This window comes from Camelina sativa, chromosome 4, assembly GCF_030686135.1.
Source record: "Camelina sativa cultivar CO46 ecotype springtype chromosome 4, ASM3068613v1".
NCBI classification, from domain to species: domain Eukaryota; kingdom Viridiplantae; phylum Streptophyta; class Magnoliopsida; order Brassicales; family Brassicaceae; genus Camelina; species Camelina sativa.
The window spans coordinates 16,096,130-16,119,539 of NC_141883.1; the positions used below are offsets into that span (position 1 = coordinate 16,096,130).

At 36.3% G+C, this 23,410-nt stretch overlaps 2 protein-coding genes and 2 pseudogenes across 2 annotated transcripts; 1 reads left to right on the forward strand and 3 right to left on the reverse strand.

Moving 5' to 3' along the window:
• Positions 1–2,405: 2,405 nt before the first annotated feature.
• On the reverse strand, positions 2,406–3,382 carry LOC147945799 (uncharacterized). Its single transcript, XM_087509370.1, has 2 exons — positions 3,027–3,382; positions 2,406–2,937 (listed from the first exon to the last, which is right to left on the reverse strand). The coding sequence occupies exons 1-2, from the start codon at positions 3,380–3,382 to the stop codon at positions 2,406–2,408; spliced, it is 888 nt and encodes a 295-aa protein (XP_087365496.1).
• Positions 3,383–5,468: 2,086 nt separating this feature from the next.
• Positions 5,469–8,307, forward strand: LOC109132479 (uncharacterized protein At3g43530-like; annotated as a pseudogene).
• A 9,437-nt stretch (positions 8,308–17,744) lies between these two features.
• On the reverse strand, positions 17,745–18,605 carry LOC147945800 (uncharacterized; annotated as a pseudogene).
• A 65-nt stretch (positions 18,606–18,670) lies between these two features.
• On the reverse strand, positions 18,671–19,966 carry LOC104783759 (uncharacterized). The gene has a single exon (XM_010508875.2). It carries the CDS (start codon positions 19,964–19,966, stop codon positions 18,671–18,673), a length of 1,296 nt encoding a protein of 431 aa, XP_010507177.2.
• Positions 19,967–23,410: the final 3,444 nt, after the last annotated feature.

Here is a 23,410-nt window from a genome sequence, read left to right on the forward strand (position 1 = left end):
GCATGAACCCTTAGGGTTTTCGTGCTATGTCGAGCATGCGTCGGTCGATGCAATGGGAGCATCGGTCGATGCAAGTTAGCCTTGCATCAGTCGACGCAACCCCAACTGGTGTCGGTCGATGCATATTGGTGTTGGTCGATGTAGAGTCCTGGTTTGTTTTGTTGATTGTTGTTTGATGGTTAGAGTATCTCTATTGCTTGTGTGTATAGCCCACTAGATGGGAGGATTGCCTTAGTGAGTGTTTATAAAATACTCATGCATTGCAATTTGTGTTTGTGGTGCAGGTAAAGGCAAAGTGTGACCGTGGAATCAAGGCAATGAAGAGGAGGATATTCTAGGGACTCGATTGGATGTTGTCTGACATTGCTATGTTGCTAGAGTTGGATCATTAGAAACATTGTTAGGTTGTTGGTTTTGTGTTTCTTGTTATTTGGTATTTGAATATTGTTATGATATAAAATTGATTTATTATTTGTTATTTATTGGTATTGGTTATTTCCTCTGTTGGTTGTGATTTTGGTTAGGTGGCTAGTGGGTTGTAGTTTATTATTATTATTATCTATTATTTATTATTCTAAAAAAAAAACTGGTCAGGTCGTTTCACAATAAAATTTGAAAAATTGAAAGATAGTTAATTTTCTATAATAAAAATTAAAATTAAAATTTATAAGCACGATGATATATGAATCTTAGATCATTTAGATATATAAAATATAAATTAAAAAATAATTTAAAAATACTATATTTTCGTTTACTAACTTCAGTTGTATATTTTATTCAATTTAAAAAGACTATATAGTCTCCAGTTTCACCTAAGACTACCAAAAATCTTATTTGAACATGTATATTTGACAGGTTGGGTTACATTTTCTTTCTCTATATTTTCGTTTACTAAATTCAGTTGTCTTACTAAAAGATTTTGTGTTCTATTTTGTAATGGTTAATCTGCTTATGTATTTGTTTAGGAGAAACACTTATGCAAGATCCGTGAAGATGTATTTCTTCTAAAAGAAGAGCTCATTGTAGTTATTTTCACTGGTGAGAACCCGAAAAACTTGCGTGGTACGTCTTAAATGCATTATACTCCACGTCCCTTAATATAGTCACCTATTAATCGTCTATGTTGCATAGTTGCTCCTCCATATTTCATTTATGAAGATCCTTACACATTATCATATTTCCAAACTCTAAATACAAGGTGACCTATATCTCAATGCAACTGTCTCCATCAGATTTTTTTGGAATGCTGAAAACCTCATTACAGAAGAATTCCAACGTCTAAACTCTTGCATTTGTAAAATCTAAATCAACTTGCTCAATATATGGTTTCACAAATTATGTGAAATGTCCTCTATTTAAAGTTGCTAAATCAAAACTCTCTTTCTTATACTCCCTAAAATATAGCCTCCCAATATTAACTATTCCAAACCCCTACTAAAAACAAGCTATTAAATTGAAATCTCAATTCAAAAACCTATTACTCTAAACCATGATTTCCTCGTACGGTTTTGAAAGACACTCCAATTAAATCTCTAAATATATTACTCTAAAATTAAATTACTCTAGCACATACATAGCATTTTCAGTTCTCACATCATCCTTACTTTGTCTCATAAAACTCTGAATATTACAAGTTTCATCAAGTTCAACATTTGCGGAGAATATGATTCTCAAGAAAGCAAGAGATACCCAAAAGAGCATTATAGCAGACAGGAGGAGAAAACAACGATTTCAAACTCTCCAAAGGCTATGAATGACCATAAAACACTCAACTATGCAATTACAAATTTCATCATAAATGTATTGTAAATTGGTTAAGCTGCAAAACAATGTAACATGTCCTATTTGTAGGACACAATTAGTCTTAGCATAACTACACCCCGCAACGCAAGGGACACCAACTCAATTCATTGGTAAATATTACATTTTTTTACTGGATTTTTTTTTCAAATTTGAAATTTTAAGTCTTCATTCCTATACTTAGTAATTGTAATTTTGTCGTTAAAAACAAAAAAAAGTAATTGCTATTTTGGTGATTTAAAAAATCTATGGGTGTCTTGGTTTTAAATAGGTTTTCCACAATATCTTTATTTTCGAACATGAATGGTACAAGTTTAAATACATTAATAAATAAATAAAACAATTATGATTACTAGAATTATTTTTACATTTTGGACTCGTCTTAAGTTATTTATTAATGTGTAAAAAAGTAGCTCATATTTTCATATTTATAACTACAGTTTTTTTTTTTTACAACAAAAAGAACTAGCTCAAACGAGTCAGTTAGGAGAAAAATTGTCTACAAACAAAACATAATGCGCTTGGTGTGCTAAAGAATCCGCTCTTACATTAGCAATACATGAAACATAAATCAAAGAAAAAGAAGATAACTCCTCCCTGTCAATTCAAATGTCATCGAGATAGGTTGCGAAAGCTAGCCAATCAGTTGGGGAAGACACCATCTTCACCAAGTCGGAGCAGTCAGTGAGAAAAGCCACATCCCGAAAGTCATGGCCAATCATACAACGCATCGCCCAGATGAAGGCTTCAACTTCTGCATGTAACGAGGATAAGCTTCGTCGGAAATTTGTCGCTCCAGGCACTGGGGACGATCCTTGTGACGAAATACAGCACCATTCTGCACCAGTAAAAACATCAGACGCTTTCCAAGAGCCATCAACATAACATCTCTGCCCCGTAAAAACCGGAGGAAGAGATAAACCCCTCCTGTAGCCAGGGGCTAGGCACGTAAGAGTGTAGTTAAACCCCTCCCCCTCGACATCGACCTGAGCCTCCTGCCAGGACAAAGCCTCTCCGTCCGCCACCCGAACAATCTCATCCGGACGTTCTGTCTGGTTTTCAAAAACACGGGCATTTCTAGCTTTCCAAATATACCACCTCAACCAGGGAAACACCTGAACATGTGAACCCGGGTTTCTGGAATCCAAAAAATGATCAACATTAGCATATACAGAGTTCGTCGGTAATAGCTGCGGCCCCACTGGTACATGAGCTAAAGCCCAGACTTGTCGGGCCGGAAGGCATAGAAAGATGGCATGATTAATGTCCTCCTCCTCCATCCAGCACCGTGTACAAACGACATCACAACCCAACCCCGACGACGTAAATTAACCAATACCGAAATACAACTCGATAAAACTTGCCACATAAAATGTTGTAGTTTTGGTGGACATTTTACTTGCCAAACCTTAGCAAGAAGGGGAGTGATCACCGGACCAGATCCGAATGCTCGAAAAGGACCTTTGACATCCAACCGTTCCGTCTGATACCCAGATTTAACCGTATATTTCCCAGTTTTAGTAAAGTTCCATCCCAAATAATCTGCCTTGGAACAACTGCTTAGAGGTATTGCCTCTATCATAGCGACATCCACTGGATCAAAATGCTGAGTAAGCAGATCCTTTCGCCAAGAATTCGTTTGTCTATCAATCAAATGAGGTAACCAGAGATTTGGGTCCTTAAAAGGACCGTTACTTAAGACTGGTCGTTTGCCAAAAAAAAAAAAAAGGGCTGGTCTTGGGAATTGAGCCGGAACCCAGGGATCAGTCTATATCGAAATGGAGGTCCCTGAGCCAACCTGTGTTATGGAGGTCCCTGAGCCAACCCATATGAGGGTGAATAAAATCGGATTGGATCCATAGGATCAGAGTTCCAATAATACCTACTTTTAAAAACCCTTGTAAACAGTGAGTCCGGGAAATCTATCAATCGCCATAACTGCTTAGCGAGCAGGGCCGTGTTGAAATCATCAACATTCTTGAAACCCAATCCACCCAACTGTTTGCTACAGCAAAGCCTCTCCCAAGCAATCCAATGCATACCCCCTGCCAGACAATTCATACTCCACCAGAAGTATGCCACTGGACTAGTCAATTTAGATGTGATAGTCTTGGACAGACGATAACAAGACATCAGAAAAGTTGAGACAGCCGTCGCGACCGACTTAATCATCACCTCTTTCCCCCCTTTCGAGAGCAACCTCGCTGACCAGCCGGTCGTCCGACTCTGCAGACGATCCCGAACAAAGGAAAAAACCTTTGTTTTTGACCCCCCTTCAAACTCTCAGGGATCCCCATATAAGAACCCATGCCACCCTGATTTGTTATCCCTAGGATCCCCTGAATTTCCGTCTTTGCCATATCATCTACCGTGTGACCAAACTGAATCGAAGATTTTGCAAAATTAATTTGCTGCCCTGAGCCGCCTCATACTGTTTTAGAATATCCAAAACCACCCTACATTGGTCCTTATCAACCTTACCGAAAAAAAGACTGTCATCCGCAAATAACAAGTGGGTGATTGGTGGGCACTTGTTTGCCACCTTAATACCCGTAATCCGCTTATCTGTTTCCGCCTTCCGCACATTTGCAATAAGTACCTCCGTACATAAAATAAATAAGTATGGAGACAGCGAATCACCTTGTCTCAATCCCCTTCCCGGAGCTATCAAACCATTCGGTTGACCATTGAGAAGAACCCTATACTCCGCCGAAGAGACGCAAAACATAATCGAGGAGATCCATCATTCCGCAAACCCCATTTTCCATAGTAAAGCCTCTACAATACCCCACTTAACCCTATCATAGGCTTTGCTCATATCTGTCTTAATTGCTATAAACTTTCCTTTACATGACTTATTCGTACACAATCCGTGAAACATCTCCTGAGCAATCAATATATTGTTTGAGATCAAACGTCTCGGAACAAAGGCCAATTGTGTCTCCGAAATTAAACCAGGTAAAAGCACCTTTAGGCATTGACACAAGACTTTTGAAAGTATCTTGTACCCCACATTGCACAAGCTAATAGGGCGCATCTCTGTCATCCGTGTCAATTTGGCCACCTTAGGGATGAGACAGAGATGGGTTCGATTTAAGCACTTATCAAAAGCACCCTCATCCAGAAACTGATTGACCATTGAAACAAGATCCGTTTTAACAACCAACCATGCTTTCTGAAAAAACAAAGCAGTCATCCCATCCAGCCCTGGAGCCTTATCCGGGTGAATCATAAATAAAGCCCGTCGCACCTCTGTTTTTGTGGCCGGGACTGTTAACTGATCATTATCCACCTTTGAAATTACCGTGTCGATCTCACGTAAAACTTCCTCAAAATTAACAGGATTAATCGTAGTGAACAGTTCCTCAAAATACGAGACAGCCATATCACAAATATCCAATTATTTATAACTAAAGTTAATGAATAAAAATATAACACCAAATAACCGATTATTTAAAACATAAAGAACCAAGTCCATTTAAGTAAAATAAACACGAAATTTAATCCAATTTTTTGTAAGACTCACCAAATAACCTATTATAAAATAAAACAAAAAGTTCAAAAATAAAAACACGTGCAACCCATGAGACTCTACTTAGTATATACATATAGTGTAAATGTATTTTTTGCTTTTTCGAAGACTGCATCAACATATATTGTTTGACTACATGGCAGAAAGCGTGAGGTACCTAATCCACATAGTTTTAATCTTGAGAGTTCTCTACTCTTCATCAAAAATTCTCAAATGCTCTTTTTATTAAACTGAATTTTTTTATTAATTATTTTAAATCAAAAAATTATGGAAAGATTTTCGCGTTCTTTGCAAATCAAATTTATTACCGATCCAACCAGTCTAAATGGGTTAAAAAGATCATAAAGTACTCAAATCGGGTTAAGTCGATAAAAACTGGAAAATTAAAAGTTTTTCTTTTTTTTTACATCATTGTTGTCAAAGAGAAAACCCCAAGAGAAACCGGCGATTTCAAAATCCTTCCGTACAATAGAATCAAAATCCTTAATCTGCGATTTCTTTGGGTATTTGGATCTTATTCTTCTCCTCTTACCTTTCTTTGTTGTGGTTGAGATTGCCGATTGTGTGTAGATTTCACGTCGATTTTAAGTTTTGTAGAATCGGAAATTAATGTAATCCTTTTTGTTCATGTTTGTTTGTAGGTTTGTGAAAAGGAGGAATGGCTAAAAATAAAACACAATCCTAAGTGAAAATTCGAAATCTACAGAACCAGATATCGCTAATGAAGATGGAGAAGAATCACATCCAGAAGTTGATACTGAAGGAGCTTCCATCACTGGAGGAGATTCAACAGTATATAACTGAACCCATATGTGAATTACTTAGTAAAGGATTCAGTATAACTAGGATTATTTTGATGTTGTACATTTCTAAAAGTAAAAGGTACAATTGAGTAGGATTTGGTATAACTAGGATGATTTTGGTCCCCTTTAGACATTTTAGTAAGTAAAAGGTACAACCCACTAGGATTTGTTATAACTAGGACAATTTTGTACATTAAAAATTTCTGAAAGTAAAAGGTACAACTGAGTATAACTCGGAATAACTTGTTTTTGAATGCAGGATTCTGATGAGGAAACAGAAGCTTTACAACCACTTGACATGTTCTTCAAACCTAGTGAATATATGAACCCGTTCAAGATATCAGCTAAGTGCTACATTCATAGAGCAATGAAAATATTGCAGAGCCATCTTTCAGATGATGAGCTGAAATGGTTTACGGAGCATCCTCAGTTCAAACATTTCTTCCATATGCCTAGGTATGCAAACCATAAGATGCACGCTCTGTGGATGCTTTTTCTTCGCACAGCATGCTTAGATAAGAAAAGAGTGTTGGTTTATTGTGAACAGGGTTCGAATTCGGTACTCTCTGACCGAAATGGCACTCATGTCTGGATTGTATTGTCATGAATATCCAGCCTACTATGAAAGTTTGGGTAGTAATGTATTTGTTGGGGAGCATTTTGGTCCAAGGGCAACGATACAGTTTCACGAGCTGAAGCCAAAGCTACTGTCAATGAAGAAATCTTCTGATGACCGTCTAAGAATGGCAGTCCTCTATTTTTTATATAATGTCATAGTAAGAAAGAAAAAATGGGAGAGGATGCACCATCTGTGGAGAGTTTCTTTTACCGAGCCGTAGGTGATCTAGAATTGTGTAAATCATTCCCGTGGGGGAGATTTGCATATGATGCTAATATGAAAGACCTTTTTCATATTATGCACTCATGTGGAGGAGTTGTGGGTCCACGAAAGGTGTTTCCTAGTTTTGTTACTCCTTTAGAGGTAAAGTATTCATCTCTAGCTTTTTTATTTATTTATTATAGATCAATTTATAACTAATATTTGATTGATTTCTGTTGTGAATAGCTTCTAGGGCATGGAGCTATTCCAGCCCTGAAGAATAATTTTCAAGAAATTGTTCGAGAAGCAAATCCTGAGTGTCCTCGGATGTGTATGTCGAAGTTCAAAACAAGTCGTCTTAAAGGGTTTCCAATGTCTTTTGATACTCTTAGTACAACGTAAGCTATTTGTAAATATAAGTTACATTACGTATTAAGTATTGATGCATTATGGTTGTATTTGAAAATGATTCTTTACTTTTACAGGAAATTCAGAGTATCATAATTCCATCTCCCGATGAGAAAGTTCTTATGAAGAAAATCATGGATCACGATTGTGGATGGAACGATGTGGATGATGCAATTGCAGAGGGTTGGACAAAGCGTCTAGTTAAGGAAAAGAAGACAATATGTTTTGAAAATATGCATAAAGCAGATGTTGCTAGCCGAGCAGTTGAGGCTAATCTAGATGCAAGTAATTTGGCTCAGGAAAATATTGGTGAAACGAAGCAAGGTCGAAAGAAGGTTGCTCGAACCAAGGTGGCTCTGAAGAAGGTGAATAATGGATTGGATGAGGTAGAGAAACGATTGATGAAAGTGTTGAATAGTGGATTCGAGAAGATGAATGTGAACTTTGATTTTCTGGATACAAGATTGAAAATTTTGGAAGAGAATGTGAAACAGTTGAAAGAAGGAAAAGAGGTTGTTGAGGCTACTAAGAATGTAATGGATTGTGGGGATGTGGGTGAGGATGAAGAGGTTTCTGAGGCTACTAACAATGTAGCGGATTGTGGGGATGTGGGTGAGGATGAAGAGGTTGCTGAGGATGAAGGGGTTGCTGAGGATAAAGGGATTGCTGAGGATGAAGTGGTGGTACAACCATTGGATTGTGAGGCGAGTAAAGAGATGGTGGGTGATAATGGAAAAGAGGTGGGTGAAGAGGGTGAGGCAAGTAACAAAATCAAGAACACTTACAAGAGAAAGAGAAAGATGAAAAAAGGAACAGAAGAGGTGGGTCAAGACGATGGAGAGATGGCTACAACAAAGGTGCAACATGTAAACAAGAGAAGGAGGTCCCATTATGACGAGAGGGCTTACCAAGAAAATGTGATGTATGTTTATAAAACTGGGTAGAACTTGGGTTTTCCTTTTGTATAACTATTTTAGTTGGAAAAACTCGGTACAACTGGTGTGTGTTTTTTTTTGTAAAACTATGTCAGTTTGAAGAAGTTGGTACAACTTCGGTTTTTTTGGTATAACTATGTTAGTTTGAAAAAATGGGTACAACTGCTGTGTTTATTTTATTTTGGAAAACTATGTTAGTTTGAAAAACTTGGTTCAACTGGTGTTTTATTTTGTATAACATGTTATTTTGAAAAAATTTGGTACAACTGGTAGGGTTCGGGTAGGGATTGGGGAGAAATCTAAAAATTTTGGGGGAACTCTGAAATTTTTGGGGTTGGTCTCAAAACTTTCAAAAAATTCAAACAAAAATAAATTATGGTCAAACAAACAAGAACCCCGTCAATGTCTGCCAGGTGGCGCCGCAAAGGAGATGTTGTTTGCCAAGTGGCGCCGCAAAAATACACTCAGTTGTTCCTAGTTTTCAAGTTGTACTTGCTTATACACAGTTGTACATTTTGTTAATTTCGTGTATAATCAGTTATACTTTGAATTAACCTAGTAATTTCTAGTTGGACCCAAAAGCGAAATATATATAGATTACATTTTCAATGTTTTCCAAAAAACATTTACATTAAAAGATCAGTTCTATGTGATTTGTAATGTATTGGAGATAGCAAGAAGAAACTCATCTTAAAAGTATAAGGTCTTTGTTGTACAATAATGAAATTTATGAATATTATCCTATAAAAAAAAATTTGACGATGTTTGTTTAGAAAATTAATCACACATATTTCAATAAGTTTAGTGAATATGAAGTTATATCACCCATGTTTAACATTAACTAGTGAATACAAATATGGTCGTAGTTGTACTAGTTGTTCTAAGTTGTACATATATTTTTGTACAATATGATTTGATTGGGAGCTACCCTACCCAATAACCCCTCTTATTTAACCTAGTTCACACAAAAACACGTAAATATGAAGATTTATATGAATATGATCGTAGTTGTACCTAGTTGGTCTAAGTTGTACAAATTGAATGGGAGTAAAGTCATACATAGTTGTACAAATATGAAATCATTTGTACCAAGTTTTACAAAATCATTAAACTAATGTTCATCTTGGCTATCGACACCATCGCCTTCATCTTCGCTACCTCCCTCATCTTGGCTACCGACACAATCGCTTTCATCTTCGCTACCTCCCTCATCTTGGCTACTCATATCGCCTTGTTCTTGGCTACATCCCTCAGACCTCTCAAACCAATGACCTATATTTCTTTCGGGTACTCGCTTATGCTTTCTGCGACGTTCTCCAGATGCATGTTTTCTTCTTTCTTGAGTTCTTCCTTTTCTTTTTTTTTGTAATTTGGAGGTAATGCATACAACTCTTGTTCGTCAGTTGGAACAGTCCACTCAGACTTATGCGGCACTAGATAAATCCTCCTGACATATCCCAAAATCCACAACTCTACTAAGTAATATTTGGTGCACAAATCATATAAATCACTTACCTCCGCTGTTCTACCTTCTTGTTGCAATAAATTCATGGCAGCGGCTATTGCATGGACACAAGGGTACTTGTCTAAGTCAAAATAGCGGCAACTGCAACTCTTATGTCTCAAGTCTACCACACAAGTCTTCCCATCGCGACCAATAACAATGTACTCTAGCTGGAAGGTGTTTAGCTCAGTCACTGGTAGCTTGCATGCAACCTCACATCTTTTATGTATTAAGTTCTCCACAAAAGGAACTAGTTTCTGTGTATATGTTCCAGCAACAGCTTCTTTCCTATGTTTGTTGAACCATTCTGCAAATTTTTTAACAATTGCATCAATCATAGGTAGCAACGCATACTTCCTTGCATCCTTAAAAACAGCATTCATAGACTCCAAGACATTGCTGGTGTCAATGTTGTACTTTAATCCAGGAAAATAACACTTTGCCCATTTTTTCACTTCGGCAAACTCATCAAGGTATGCGGCTGCCTTAGGGTAACTCATCCTAAAATCTTGATATTGTACTTCGAACTCGGCTACTGTATAAATAACAGCAATTTCTCTGAACTTTGCAGCAACTTCATCTCTCTGCCAGGTTGCAGCTTTTTTTTTCCACATGCAGCGACAAATGGTAGATACAATGGCCATGTTCACAGCTCGGGTACACCACACTCACTGCCTTGAGCAGGTTTACATTTCTATCTGAAATAAATACCAACTCTTTACTATCCGGTATGATGGTTTTCAAGGTGTTGAAAAACCACGTCCAACTATCCTCTTTTTCACCATCAATTACAGCAAAGGCTATCGGATAATGGTGATGAGCCGGATCTTGAGCTGTGGCAAAAACTAGAGCACCACCATATTTGGTCTTTAGGAAAGTAGAATCCACAATAATCACTTTTCTCATGGCTTGAAACCCTTCAATGCAAGCTCCCAAAGCAACAAATAGGTAATTGAACCTTTTTTGATCATCTAATACCACACTAGTTTTTGTACCATGATTCACCTTCCTTAACATGTACAAATATGAATATACCATAACTCTCTTCTAGACAACCACGAACATCACTAACAGCTAGTCTTTTCTCTCTAAATGCAGTAGAGTATGATACATGAACACCAACTTTTCCTTGGACAAGACAAATGATTTCCTTAGGAGCTGGAGTAACAAATTTACCTGGATAATCTTCATGCAAAACGGATGAAACTAATCGTGGTGTGCCTTTCCTTTTCAAGCCTGTACTAGAAGTAGTCCGAGAGCATGAATGCATCTTTCTGTAGACTCTAACTTAAAACCGAGTTGAATTCTTAATCTTTGTAACTCGTAAATACCATTTACACCCTTCCAATGATTGAAGACATCTTACCACATACCGTTTCTTGTCCGAGTTAACAATCGCTACTCCAAAACATCCAAGATATGAAGCTTTATCAACTAAATCTTGCACTGCTTGCTTGCTTTCAAATTCTTGACCTATTCCAGACCAATACCATCTTCCCACGGCTCTAAAAACTTTACACTACCAACTTCACAAATACCATTATCAATGTCATTTTCAAAATCATTGTCCTTGTTGTTATCAACACTCCTCTCCACATCTCGGATAACAACATTTTCCTGCACCACCAAAGTCCCTTGCGGTTCTTAAGGCTCTGCAAGTTACAAAGGGTCTTGCGGTTGCAAAGGTTCTTTCAGCATCAATGGCTCTTCCGACTCCAACTGCTCTTGCAACTACAAAGGTTCTTGTTGCTTCAAAGGCTCTTGCGACTCCAAAGGTTCTTTTGACTCTAAAGGCCCTCGCGGTTCTGCCTGTTCCTTGCCTCTACCATTTGAAATCAGTTCACCATAATTCGCACCAACTGAACTTCTTTTCTCTAATCTTGAAATTTTCTTCTGTAGTGTAACTATTTCCAGATCTTTGATGACTTCTACATGCAACACACTTCTACGTTGTTGTTGATCCATCGAGGTTAGATAAACATATAAATCTTCATCATCACAAATATATGTTGGTATTTTAGTAACCACGACCAATGGAATGTAACTTAATTTCAGCGCCTTCATAGGTTCATCTATCTCAATCTTTCGGCCAATCTTATCCACTAACATCGAATAGGTTATATCCTCTGCTGATGATATCCTAAACGGTATACCATACAAGCCACCTTCTCTTGGAATCCATTGATATTTTTCTCCGGTCTTTGTGTAATGTCCATCATGAAAATGTATGTTGATGGAAAGGTTGCTCATTGTTTCTTCCTGAAAAATTAGAACACAAAATGCAATAACAGTTGTACATTTAAGATTCCCAGTTGTACCAATTATACCAATTCTTACAGTTATACCATTTGTGACCCCAATACCTAAAATCCACTATGAATCATTATTCAACCTCAGTCCATTTAAATTAATTAATCAACCTACAAATACGACTATCAAATCTAACTGAAATCCCAGTTTCCAATACAACACACTAAAACCGACTAAAACATAGATGGATGGGGTTGTAAGAGAAGCAGATGTAAGCAAACTAGTATAGAAGGAGAACTCACATGTATGAAACTAATGTCGAATCGATGTTTGAGAAGAACAAAGACGTCGTTCTTGGGTTTAAAGCTTCGCTTTCAATGGGGTGAATGGTCGAGATGCCCGATGAAGACGATGGATGAGGGGGGGGGGGGTGGACTCACTACAAGAAAACAGGTCATTTGCCACTCCTACTATAGTCGCTCTTTAGTCGCAAATAAGGGTTTTGCGACTACTTCGCGACTCTTTTCGATGGTCGCAAAAAAACGGTCGCAAAATATGTTGGTCGCAACATGGTCGCTTATTTGCGACGGATTACAGACTCTTTTTTATAGTCGTATATTTGCGACGATACTGTGAATATAATTGGTAGTTGTACATTTCCGACTAAACTGCAACGAAGTCTACTTAGGGACAGTTTTTACACTACATATAACAGTCATATGTTTACGACCGTATTGCGATTAACGGTAGAGTCTGGGTTTAGCGACGGATTAAGGACGACCTATTAGTCCCAAAAGGGTTGCAAAGTCTGTTTTAGTTTAGTAGCAGTTGAGTCGCAAATTAGTCGTTTATTATTGCGACTATGTTAAGACTGTTTTTGTAGTCGCTAAGGAGTTCGTTTTTAGTAACTATTCTGCCACTATTTTGTGAATTGGTTTAGTCACAAAATAGTCACATTTTGTGAATTGGGTTAGTCACAAAATAGTCACATTATTTGAATTCGTTTAGTCACAAAATAGTTACATTATTTGAATTGGTATAGTCACAAAATAGTCACATTTATTAATTGGTTTAGTCACAAATCAGAAACGTTTTAGCAATCCTAATTGTGATTAATTTGGGAATTTCAAATGCTAATAATCAAAAGGAATGATGATTGAAACTACCACACAAGCAAACTTATCATCCATAACAAAAAGATCATCCTAAACATCCAAGAAACAATATTCAAAAGCAAGTTCATACATAAAGAAAAGGGGAATTAGAAGTTTAGTTGGAAGAAGTATTAGAGGTAGGGGTTTGTGCAGCTGGACTGGAGGGTGGTGTGGTGCCTCCATCGATGGGTTGTGCAGTGGTTGTAGGCGCGATAGCTGGTTGGGTGGCTGCAGGAGGAGGAACCGTAAAAGCTGAGTATTCAGGAATTTTTTCAGAGATGAAGAGGACAAGCTTGTTGATCACAGCTTGAGACTCTCGGTGTTCCTGATCACGTCGTGCATTCTCAGACTCATGTTCAGATATCTTGCGCCGAAGTTGATCTTGAAGCTCCGCAAGAGTTGCTGCAGAAGAGCTCGCATAACTCTCTTTCCTTTTTCCTTTCCTTAGTGTCTCAACAAGTGATCCAAGACCAAATGGGTTACCTCTGTTATCTGTTTGAGTACACTAAACCAAAAGATAAACATTCGCTAATCAGCACAAACCAGATAACCAAATGCAGAATCAACATCAAATATTCTAGGTTCCTAAGCATAGCTCATTAAACAAATTTAAGAAAACCAGGAGACTGTTAATCTAAGAATAAACATCAATCATCATTCACATTAAGAAACCAAAATTGACAAAGAAAAATCACACACAAAAGACAAACGAATTACCTCAAGGAAGATCTCATTTCTTTCTTCAAGGGAAAGAGTTCGATGTGTTGAACTCTCTGAACCATCTGGACCATCATTGTCCGTGTCAGTTTGTCTGTCTTCTATGGTCTTCTCATAGGTCTCAGCAACTTGTTTGGCTTTTTGATCCACAAATGATCCATCTGGCCGAGTGTGTGTTTTAAGAAACACTTCGACCAGTGATACAGGACGCCCCAGCTCTTCCTCCTACAATGATAGTGAAACACATTAAATTATGAAAATTTTAGAAAAACATTAGGAGCTTAAGTGGCCGTGAGAGCATTAAATTATGAAAACATTAGAAAAACTTTGAGGTGAAGTGGATGGAAAGAGAAGTGTTACCATTTCTTGATGAATTTGTACATATGATTTCTGACCAGCTAAGTGTTTGTGCACTCCAAGGCCTCCACGGTCCGAGTTTCTGCAATGAGAAGCATTCTCACTCCTCTCCATGGCATCAGGGGTGTTCCAATATTCGCACATAATAGGCCATACTTTATCACCAATCCATGGTGGTTGTACACCACTCCTCCTAACTTGACTGACAATGCCTTTCATCCTGCTCTTTGCTATCTTCAAGAAACCTTCTTTAACAAGCTCAGTAATCCCGATATCCCAATTATACTTCCGCTACAATAACACAAAACATTTAAGTTAGCAAATTGACCAATTCATTTATATAGAGTTAAGTGTTTAAAGCATTGTCAAAACTATAATTTGACTTACCGCAAATGTCCTGAAGTATCGCTCTTGAATGTGTTGTGGAGTAACCTTCCAACTGTAGTAAGGCCCATCAAACTTTCTCCTTAAGATTCCAGCAATGACTCGAGAAAGCTTACCTTTGTGCCGGTTAAACCTGTTACATTAACTGAGTAAGTCTACTTGAAAATATGAACCAATAACCTATTGAAACTATTGAATATCTAATAACAACCGTTTACTGAACATCAAACAACAACAAACAACAAACAACAAACAACAAACAATCGATTAGTGAACCTATTACCGCAAGAGGAGAGAGTGTTACCGAGTATACTTAAAGATCAAACTATTGAACACATTCATGCTTTAAAGATTCTATGTGACATACCGAGTATACTTAAAGAAAAATTACAAGAGGAGAGAGTGTTTATACCATAGAGTTTCGACTCCAGGGATAGGATGCTGAGACAGGAGTGGTAGATGTTCTCGGCCTGGAAGAGCTAGCAAACCATCTAACAGATCTTGGTAGTGATCGACATTTTGATTAGGGTTTTGTTCTTCCTCGTTTGCTTCGTCGCCGTTATCTCCCTCTGGAACAAGCTCCGGTTGCGGTTGAGGGTGAGGAACAGGAAGAGGCGCTTGTTGAGGAATCGGAGGCGGTTGAGGGTGAGGAACAGGAAGAAGCGCTTGTTGAGGAAACGGAGGCGGTGTAAGTATCCTCCGCTGTGGATGACTACTCGACGGTTGATTTGTCCTCGACGGTGGATGACTACTCGACGGTTGGTTTGTCCTCGATGGTGGATGACTACTCGACGGTTGGTTTGTCCTCGACGGTTGATTTGTCCTCGACGGTGGATCTGTAGTCGGCAATGGACTACTTATTGGCGCTGGATTTGTCGGGGGAAACTGTGAAGGACGGCTTTGATGTGAATGGGTTGCAGACTGTGTCGCAGAGTCTGTGCGTTCAGAAGGGTTCAACGAATGAGAAGAGGATCTGCTAGAATTGAAGATTCGGACACCGTTGGCGGTTCTGCCACCGCGACCTCTGGAAGCAACCTTGGTCTTAGGAGGCATCGGATCGACGATTGAGAGAGAGAGAGAGAAGAAGAAAAGGATTTAAAGAGAAAGCGATAGAGGATTGAGAGATTGAGAGAGAAGGAGAGATCGATGTGTTTGAGAGAGAAGGAGAGTGAAGAGGTTTGAGAGAAAAAACCCTAGATCGATTGAAAAAAGAAAATAAGAAGTGTTAAAACGTTTAAGTGTTTGCCTAGTTATTAACGAACCGACGTCGCAATGTAGTCGCAAAACAGTCGCAGTATAAAATTTTGGGGAAAAAAAACGCGTAAATAATTAGACAAATTTCACAAAATTATTGGTGGGAACATAAACCGCCAAAACAGGGTGGCAAAACAGTCACAAAAACAGTAGCAACGGTAGCAAAGCAGTCTCAAGACAGTTGCAAAGTGGTGGCAAAGTGTTACTCTTTTGTGACTGTATTTTACTAGTCAATTTAAAAGTTTGATTTTCACACATTAGGAGCTTATTTGCATCCATACATCACTCATACTAGTAGTAAAGAGTATATAAAATAGGAAGAGTATGTAAAACATTGCTTTTAAAACATAAGAATTACATTTTCCTAAAGTCCTACACATTCTTCCATGGTGACATGTTTTTACAAAGATGGCTTTGGAACATATGCATGTATTCATTGTTAACATTGAAATTTATGACCTTAAAAAAGTTTTAGTTACTAAATTCAGTCAAATACAAGTATAAATGTATATCTACGGATGTACATACATCTCAAAAATGAAATTTAAGATACAAAAATAACAAGAGTGGGAAAAGAGTCGCAGAAACGTTGCTAATTCAGGTGTTAGTCGCTTATTAATCGCAATTCGGTTGCAAAGCAGTCTCAAGACAGTTGCAAAGTGGTGGCAAAGTGTTACTCTTTTGTGACTGTATTTTACTAGTCAATTTAAAAGTTTGATTTTCACACATTAGGAGCTTATTTGCATCCATACATCACTCATACTAGTAGTAAAGAGTATATAAAATAGGAAGAGTATGTAAAACATTGCTTTTAAAACATAAGAATTACATTTTCCTAAAGTCCTACACATTCTTCCGTGGTGACATGTTTTTACAAAGATCGCTTTGGAACATATGCATGTATTCATTCTTAACATTGAAATTTATGACCTTAAAAAAGTTTTAGTTACTAAATTCAGTCAAATACAAGTATAAATGTATATCTAAGGATGTACATACATCTCAAAAATGAAATTTAAGATACAAAAATAACAAGAGTGGGAAAAGAGTCGCAGAAACGTTGCTAATTCAGGTGTTAGTCGCTTATTAATCGCAATTCGGTTGCAAAGCAGTCTCAAGACAGTTGCAAAGTGGTGGCAAAGTGTTACTCTTTTGTGACTGTATTTTACTAGTCAATTTAAAAGTTTGATTTTCACACATTAGGAGCTTATTTGCATCCATACATCACTCATACTAGTAGTACAGAGTATATAAAATAGGAAGAGTATGTAAAACATTGCTTTTAAAACATAAGAATTACATTTTCCTAAAGTCCTACACATTCTTCCATGGTGACATGTTTATACAAAGATCGCTTTGGAACATATGCATGTATTCATTGTTAACATTGAAATTTATGACCTTAAAAAAGTTTTAGTTACTAAATTCAGTCAAATACAAGTATAAATGTATATCTAAGGATGTACATACATCTCAAAAATGAAATTTAAGATACAAAAATAACAAGAGTGGGAAAAGAGTCGCAGAAACGTTGCTAATTCAGGTGTTAGTCGCTTATTAATCGCAATTCGGTTGCAAAGCAGTCTCAAGACAGTTGCAAAGTGGTGGCAAAGTGTTACTCTTTTGTGACTGTATTTTACTAGTCAATTTAAAAGTTTGATTTTCACAACTCGGTTGCAAAGCGAAACGTTGCTATATTGCTTAGTTACTAAACGATCGCTAATGTGCGACTCTTTTGTGACTATATTTTACTTTAAGATACTAATTTTACTTGCAAATTTCCAGATTAATCAAACTATTAAGTTTTACTATAATTGAAATAAGTTTATTTGATTTTAACATAGAGACAATATTTTACAAATCAGATGCACATTTAGTCTTCATATGCAAGTTCTTCATCTTCATCTTCATCTTCGGATGTTGACAAGTTACATTGAAATTCGTCTTCTCCTTCACCATCTTCTATCTCAAAATCGATTGGTCCATCTTGATGACTCACGTCGACTAAACAATGATGATTTCTTCAACCAAAGTCGGAGTTGCCTCAATAACAGTTTGTTCCAATATAACCAACTCATCATCGTTAAACTTCCCTTGAACAAAATTCCTCGGATTAACTTTGCACACTGTAAGCCACGATTTGCAAGGTCGTTTAGTGTATGGATATGACAGATAACACACTTGATCAGCTTGAGAACCTATATAAAGAAACGGAACATATTAAATTAATATTTATTTAATAATATATATACGGTTCGTAATTAATTAGCTTGAGAACCTATATAGTAAATTAATTAAAATATTTAGTGAAAAGAAACTTAACCTAAAATAAAAGGTTCGTAATTTCGGTATTTTCTTGACGGAAGCACGTCTACGATGCCTCCATTTGTCATGCGGATACCTTTGCCAACCGTTGGGTCAAACCAGTCACAGTAGAAAAGTGTTATCTTTAGGTTAATAATGCCAGGATACTCGAGCTCGATTATGTTTTCAACGGTCCCAAAAAAATCATCCTCCATAGATGCTACAGAATAATTTTGCCCTCGGACACATACCCCATAATTCATTGTCTTTTTCGTCTGCCCGTGTTGACGCGTGTGAAACATGTAACCTCTGGTAAAATACATGGGCCACGACTTGACTTTGTTTTCTGGACCATCAACCAATTCATGAACCCATGGAGGAAAACTTTGGAATGTTTCATTGTAGACACCTACATAAGAAATAAATATAATTTGTCGGAAGTGACACATCATATGCCTCCACTCCATTGTCGGAAGGACACATCATATGCCTCCACTCCATTATACCATAACTCTGTTAACTCATCGACCAATGGTTGGAGAAAAACGTCAAGACTAGCTCGTGGATGATTCGGTCCTGAATTCAAAATCGTCAGAAACAAATACTCTGTGTTCATGTACATCCCAGGAGGCAAGTTGTATGGAGTCAATATCACTGGCCATAATGAATGGTGTTTCGACATCCCAAAAGGATTGAAACCATCTGTACATAATCCAAGATAAACATTGCGCGGTTCTGCTGCAAATGAGGGATGCAATTGCTGAAAATTCTTCCACTCAGCCGCATCTGAAGGATGACACATTAATCCCTCCTTAGAGCTGTGCTCAGCGTGCCATCTCATAAAAGCTGCAGTCTTCTCAGATTGGTACATTCTCTTCAGCCTTTTCGCAATCGGTAAATACCACATCTTACTGAACGGTATTCTTGTTCTTCCTTCACTAGCCTTATACCTTGGTTTGCCGCAGAACTTGCAATGCTCCAACTTCTCATCATCTTTCCAAAAGAGCATACAGTTATCTATACATACATCATATGTACGACACGGTAATCCTAGCTTTCGCATCAAAGTCTCCGTCTCATAGTATGAACCGGTTGCCTGATTACCCTTTGGTAAATACTCCGTAAACAGTCCTGTCCATGAATCCATATAATTTTCAGACAAATTGTAGTCGACCTTATTGTTCATGAACCGAGCTGCCAACGATAACTGCGACTGCCCTTCCCGACATCCATCATACAGTGGCGTGTTTGCAGCAGCTAGCATATCATAAAACCGTTTTGCTTCTTGGGTGGGTTGTTCATGAACATGATCATTTCCACTTTCATGTTCATGATACTCGTTATATGGTACAGAACCATGAAATGCATCATTCACCATCCCAGCATATATATTCTCCCCATCCAATCCTATTGGTTCACTAGCACTAGCATAATCTGTATTATTAGCATAATGACTACTAGTTCCCTCCCCAACAACATCATAATCTTCACCATGTTCATACCATACATAATAGTTAGGCATAAACCCCCTACTTAGCAAATGATTCGAAACAGAGGCAGCTTTCAAAGACTTCGAATTGTGACATACTACACAAGGGCAGTAAAACCTACCTCTGCTATTTTGTGCATGGCTACAGGCAAAATCGATGAACTCTTCCACACCCGCCGAATAATCCGATAAGATATGATTAGTGAACGGATCGATCCGATTGTACATCCATGCTCTTGAAGGATTGTTCCACATTATTATTATTTTTTTTTCTCTTTCTCACGTTTTTTTTTTGTTTCTTTCTCCCGTTTTTTTGTTTCTTAAATGAAAGAAGAAGTGGTGGCATATATATAAGAGAAATTTTGCCACTGTTTTGCGACTATTATAGAAAGAGTCACAAAATTTCAGTTCACCTAACACACTTTAAGCACGTTTTTTGCCGACATGGTGCGTCTCTTTTGCGATTGTTTTCAATGTAGTCGCAAAAGTTGAGTACAATATCTTCCACATTCTCAACGTTTTTTGCCGACATGCAGCGACGACTTTGCTACTAAATGATACTCCAAAAAGTCGTTGCAAATAAGTCTCTATTTTGCGACTTATTTGCGACGGCTCTCACGTACCAAAATTGCAGTTGCAAAGTAGTCACAAAATGCATCTTGTTTTGCGACGAAATAATATCAGTTACAAAAGAGTATATATTCGGTCGCAAAGGTGAGACGTTTTTGTGACTTTATTGTTTCGTCGTAAATTTGTGACGGTTTTACTTCCGTATTTTGTATGGTCGTTAATCGGTATTAAAATAGTTGCAAAACCGTCGCAAATATTTGCGACTAAACAATCAGTCACAAACGGTCGTCGCAAATGGCATGTTTTCTTGTAGTGACTGTGATTGGTCCAATATCTCGCTTGTGATTGGTCCAATATCAGGAATATCTCGCTTCTGATTGGCCAAATTTATTTCTATTTTATTAATCAATTCAATTATAAATCGGTTTTTTTCTTTTGGTTTAATATCGGTTTTGGTAAAGGTAAAGTTGGATTACTATTATGTCATTAAAAGCATGAGAGTAGAGGAGAATAATGGAGAGTACTGAAAATTTTTGTTGGAGAGTAGAGTGCTTTCTAGATTTTAACCCAGTATAATCATCCAAAAAAATTTTAAATCTAGTCTAAGATAATAACTTAGCCTACGATTTCTTTGCGTATGAGCAAAACATGTATAGAAACCATCATATTTAAACGATTTGGCTAATGATACAAGTTTATTCAGCTTTTATATAATTAACCTATATTTCGTACATGATCAGGTAATCAAATTCTCTAAAAATATGGACAATATCAGATAGGGTTAAACTGTCACCATCTGTGTAGCTTTGAAAATTAGTAAGTCTAAATTATAAGAAATGATGACTTGTAATTCGAAAACTCAAGAAAAAGTTAAGGTTTGAGGCATTTCTATAAGTTGAGATATAATTCTTCCTAATGTATGGGGTTAGGTATTTTTTCTGTCGCTTTACCAAAAATTTTGACGTTTCCAAGACGTTTTAGCTTGTTATGTCATTGTTGCATAATTTATGATCAACCAAAGTACCAAACCTTAGAAGACCGAAGCAGTTTTAGATAGTCCTCTTTCTTATTAAATAAAAAATATTTTCGTTGAATTGACATAGATTAAATATTACACTGTTTCAAAATACAAAATGGTTTTAACTTAAAAACACGTAAATTAAAAGTATGCAATTCTAAACAACTTAAGTCTATAATTTATAATCTATAAAATATGTATTTAAATAACACTAGAGTTATTAGAAACTTAAATTCTTTTAAATTTAGTTACATTTCTATGTTCAATACCCCCTAGTCAATCATAAAAAAATACTGCACAATAAAAATATGTATTAAATAGAACTAATTTAATTTAAAACTTGCATTGGAATTTTTTAGAAAAATATAATATAAAAGAAAACGAAAAACCCCAAAATATCTCATATTATAAAACGGATGGAATATAACTCAATATACCTGTCTATTATACAAATTACACCTCACTAAACCTGAATAACTAAGTTACTCTTCAGACTATTTAACCGTAAGATCTTAGAAGATATCCAAATTGTATCGTCGGAGAATCAATCCAAATATATTTTAAAAATATAAGATTTTATAAGTTATTTGTAAGATTTTATAAAGTATTTATCAGGTTTTACATACATATAAAAGTAGTTTCTTTTATAAGAAAATATAAGGTATTTAAAAAGTTTTATAAAATAATTTGGGTAGCTCTCAGATTTTTAAGGATATTTTTCTAAAATTTTTACCGAAGGAAATTTTTTGAAAATGGACATTCTTAACAAATTTCCTATCATATATATATATATATATATATATATGTGTGTGTGTGTGTGTGATATTAAATATGTCTAAGGGCTGCGGTCTGACATTTTTTGAAACGGAATTAATCCGAGTTATAAATATTTTGCCAGACAAGTCGTTTTACATAACAACACCCATAAAAAAGCCTTTTTCAAAAAAAAAAAAAAAAAAAAAAAAAAAAAAAACACCCAGAAAAGGAATTAGTTATTAGTTAAGTAACACTAAAACTATTAATAAGAAATATTATAAAAGATATGAAATATTAACATGATTCTAATATTTCATCAATTGCAGTTTTTTAAACTCATCAATTGCTAGATTAAGCCATCTAACCAAACACACGTAAGACAGACGGAGCTAAATCACACCCATGGGGTTAAAGAGGATGGCTAGATAAAGTCATTTAATATGATATTTGGATTTAACATTCTTAAAGAAATTGTGGTAAATATTATGATTAGTTTTAAATATATACACGCAAATCACTTAGCATTTTCAGCAGACTGAGACTATTATGTTTAAATTTTATGGATATATGTTTTCTAGATGATAATTTTTTTTTTACCTCGTACTACCTTAGTATCTATGAGATTGCTAAAGCTGCTTTAAATTCTACCTTTATTGAACCAGCTACTGAAACCTATTTCAATTTAAATGAAAACCATCTCTTTTGACCAAAAAAAAAATGAAAAAAATTAGGTATATATTGTAATGCTCTGAACTAGAATACATTGAAATACTAACAACGCCAACCTTACAATTCAAGACAGATACAATTATAGTTCTACAACATAAAACACTACAGCCAACCTAAAACTAAAAAACATGCATGGATTTTAGACACCATCTATACTAATTTTTTTTTTTGGAACGGTCCACAATCTAAATGCTTAATTTCAAACTTGTTGTGGGAAACACTAACACGATCCTAACTCTCGTGCACGGTGAAAAAGGTCGATTCAATTCAGGGATTTTTCTAGTTCTCTTTAATAATTCTAAATGATCCTTTACGTGCACTTCTATTTTGGTGTACCAAAATCTAACCATTTTTACTTGTTTTGTTATTTTAACGTCGTATCCTTAATCGTTTACCTTATCTTTCATTGCCATGCATTCTTGGATTCTTGTGGCCCATGTCCAGTTTCAAATCATTATTAAAGAAACAGTAGAAAAGCTTAACTACTTCATAAAACTATATAATAGTCATTAGAATATGTGTTAAACACTTTTTAAAAATAAATTAAGTATAGATTATAAAGGAAATTAACTAAATATAGAAATTGACTAAATTTCGATGAATCGTAATTTCAATTAGCTTATAAA

Excerpts from the sequence above, each read along its gene's own strand:
- LOC147945799 (XM_087509370.1), bottom strand. The coding sequence starts at position 3,382 with ATGATAGAGGCAATACCTCTAAGCAGTTGTTCCAAGGCAGATTATTTG. Across the intron at positions 2,938-3,026 it reads TATGCCTTCCGGCCCGACAA|AAACCCGGGTTCACATGTTC; the intron begins GTCTGGGCTTTA and ends TTTGGATTCCAG.
- LOC104783759 (XM_010508875.2), bottom strand. The coding sequence starts at position 19,966 with ATGTGGAACAATCCTTCAAGAGCATGGATGTACAATCGGATCGATCCG.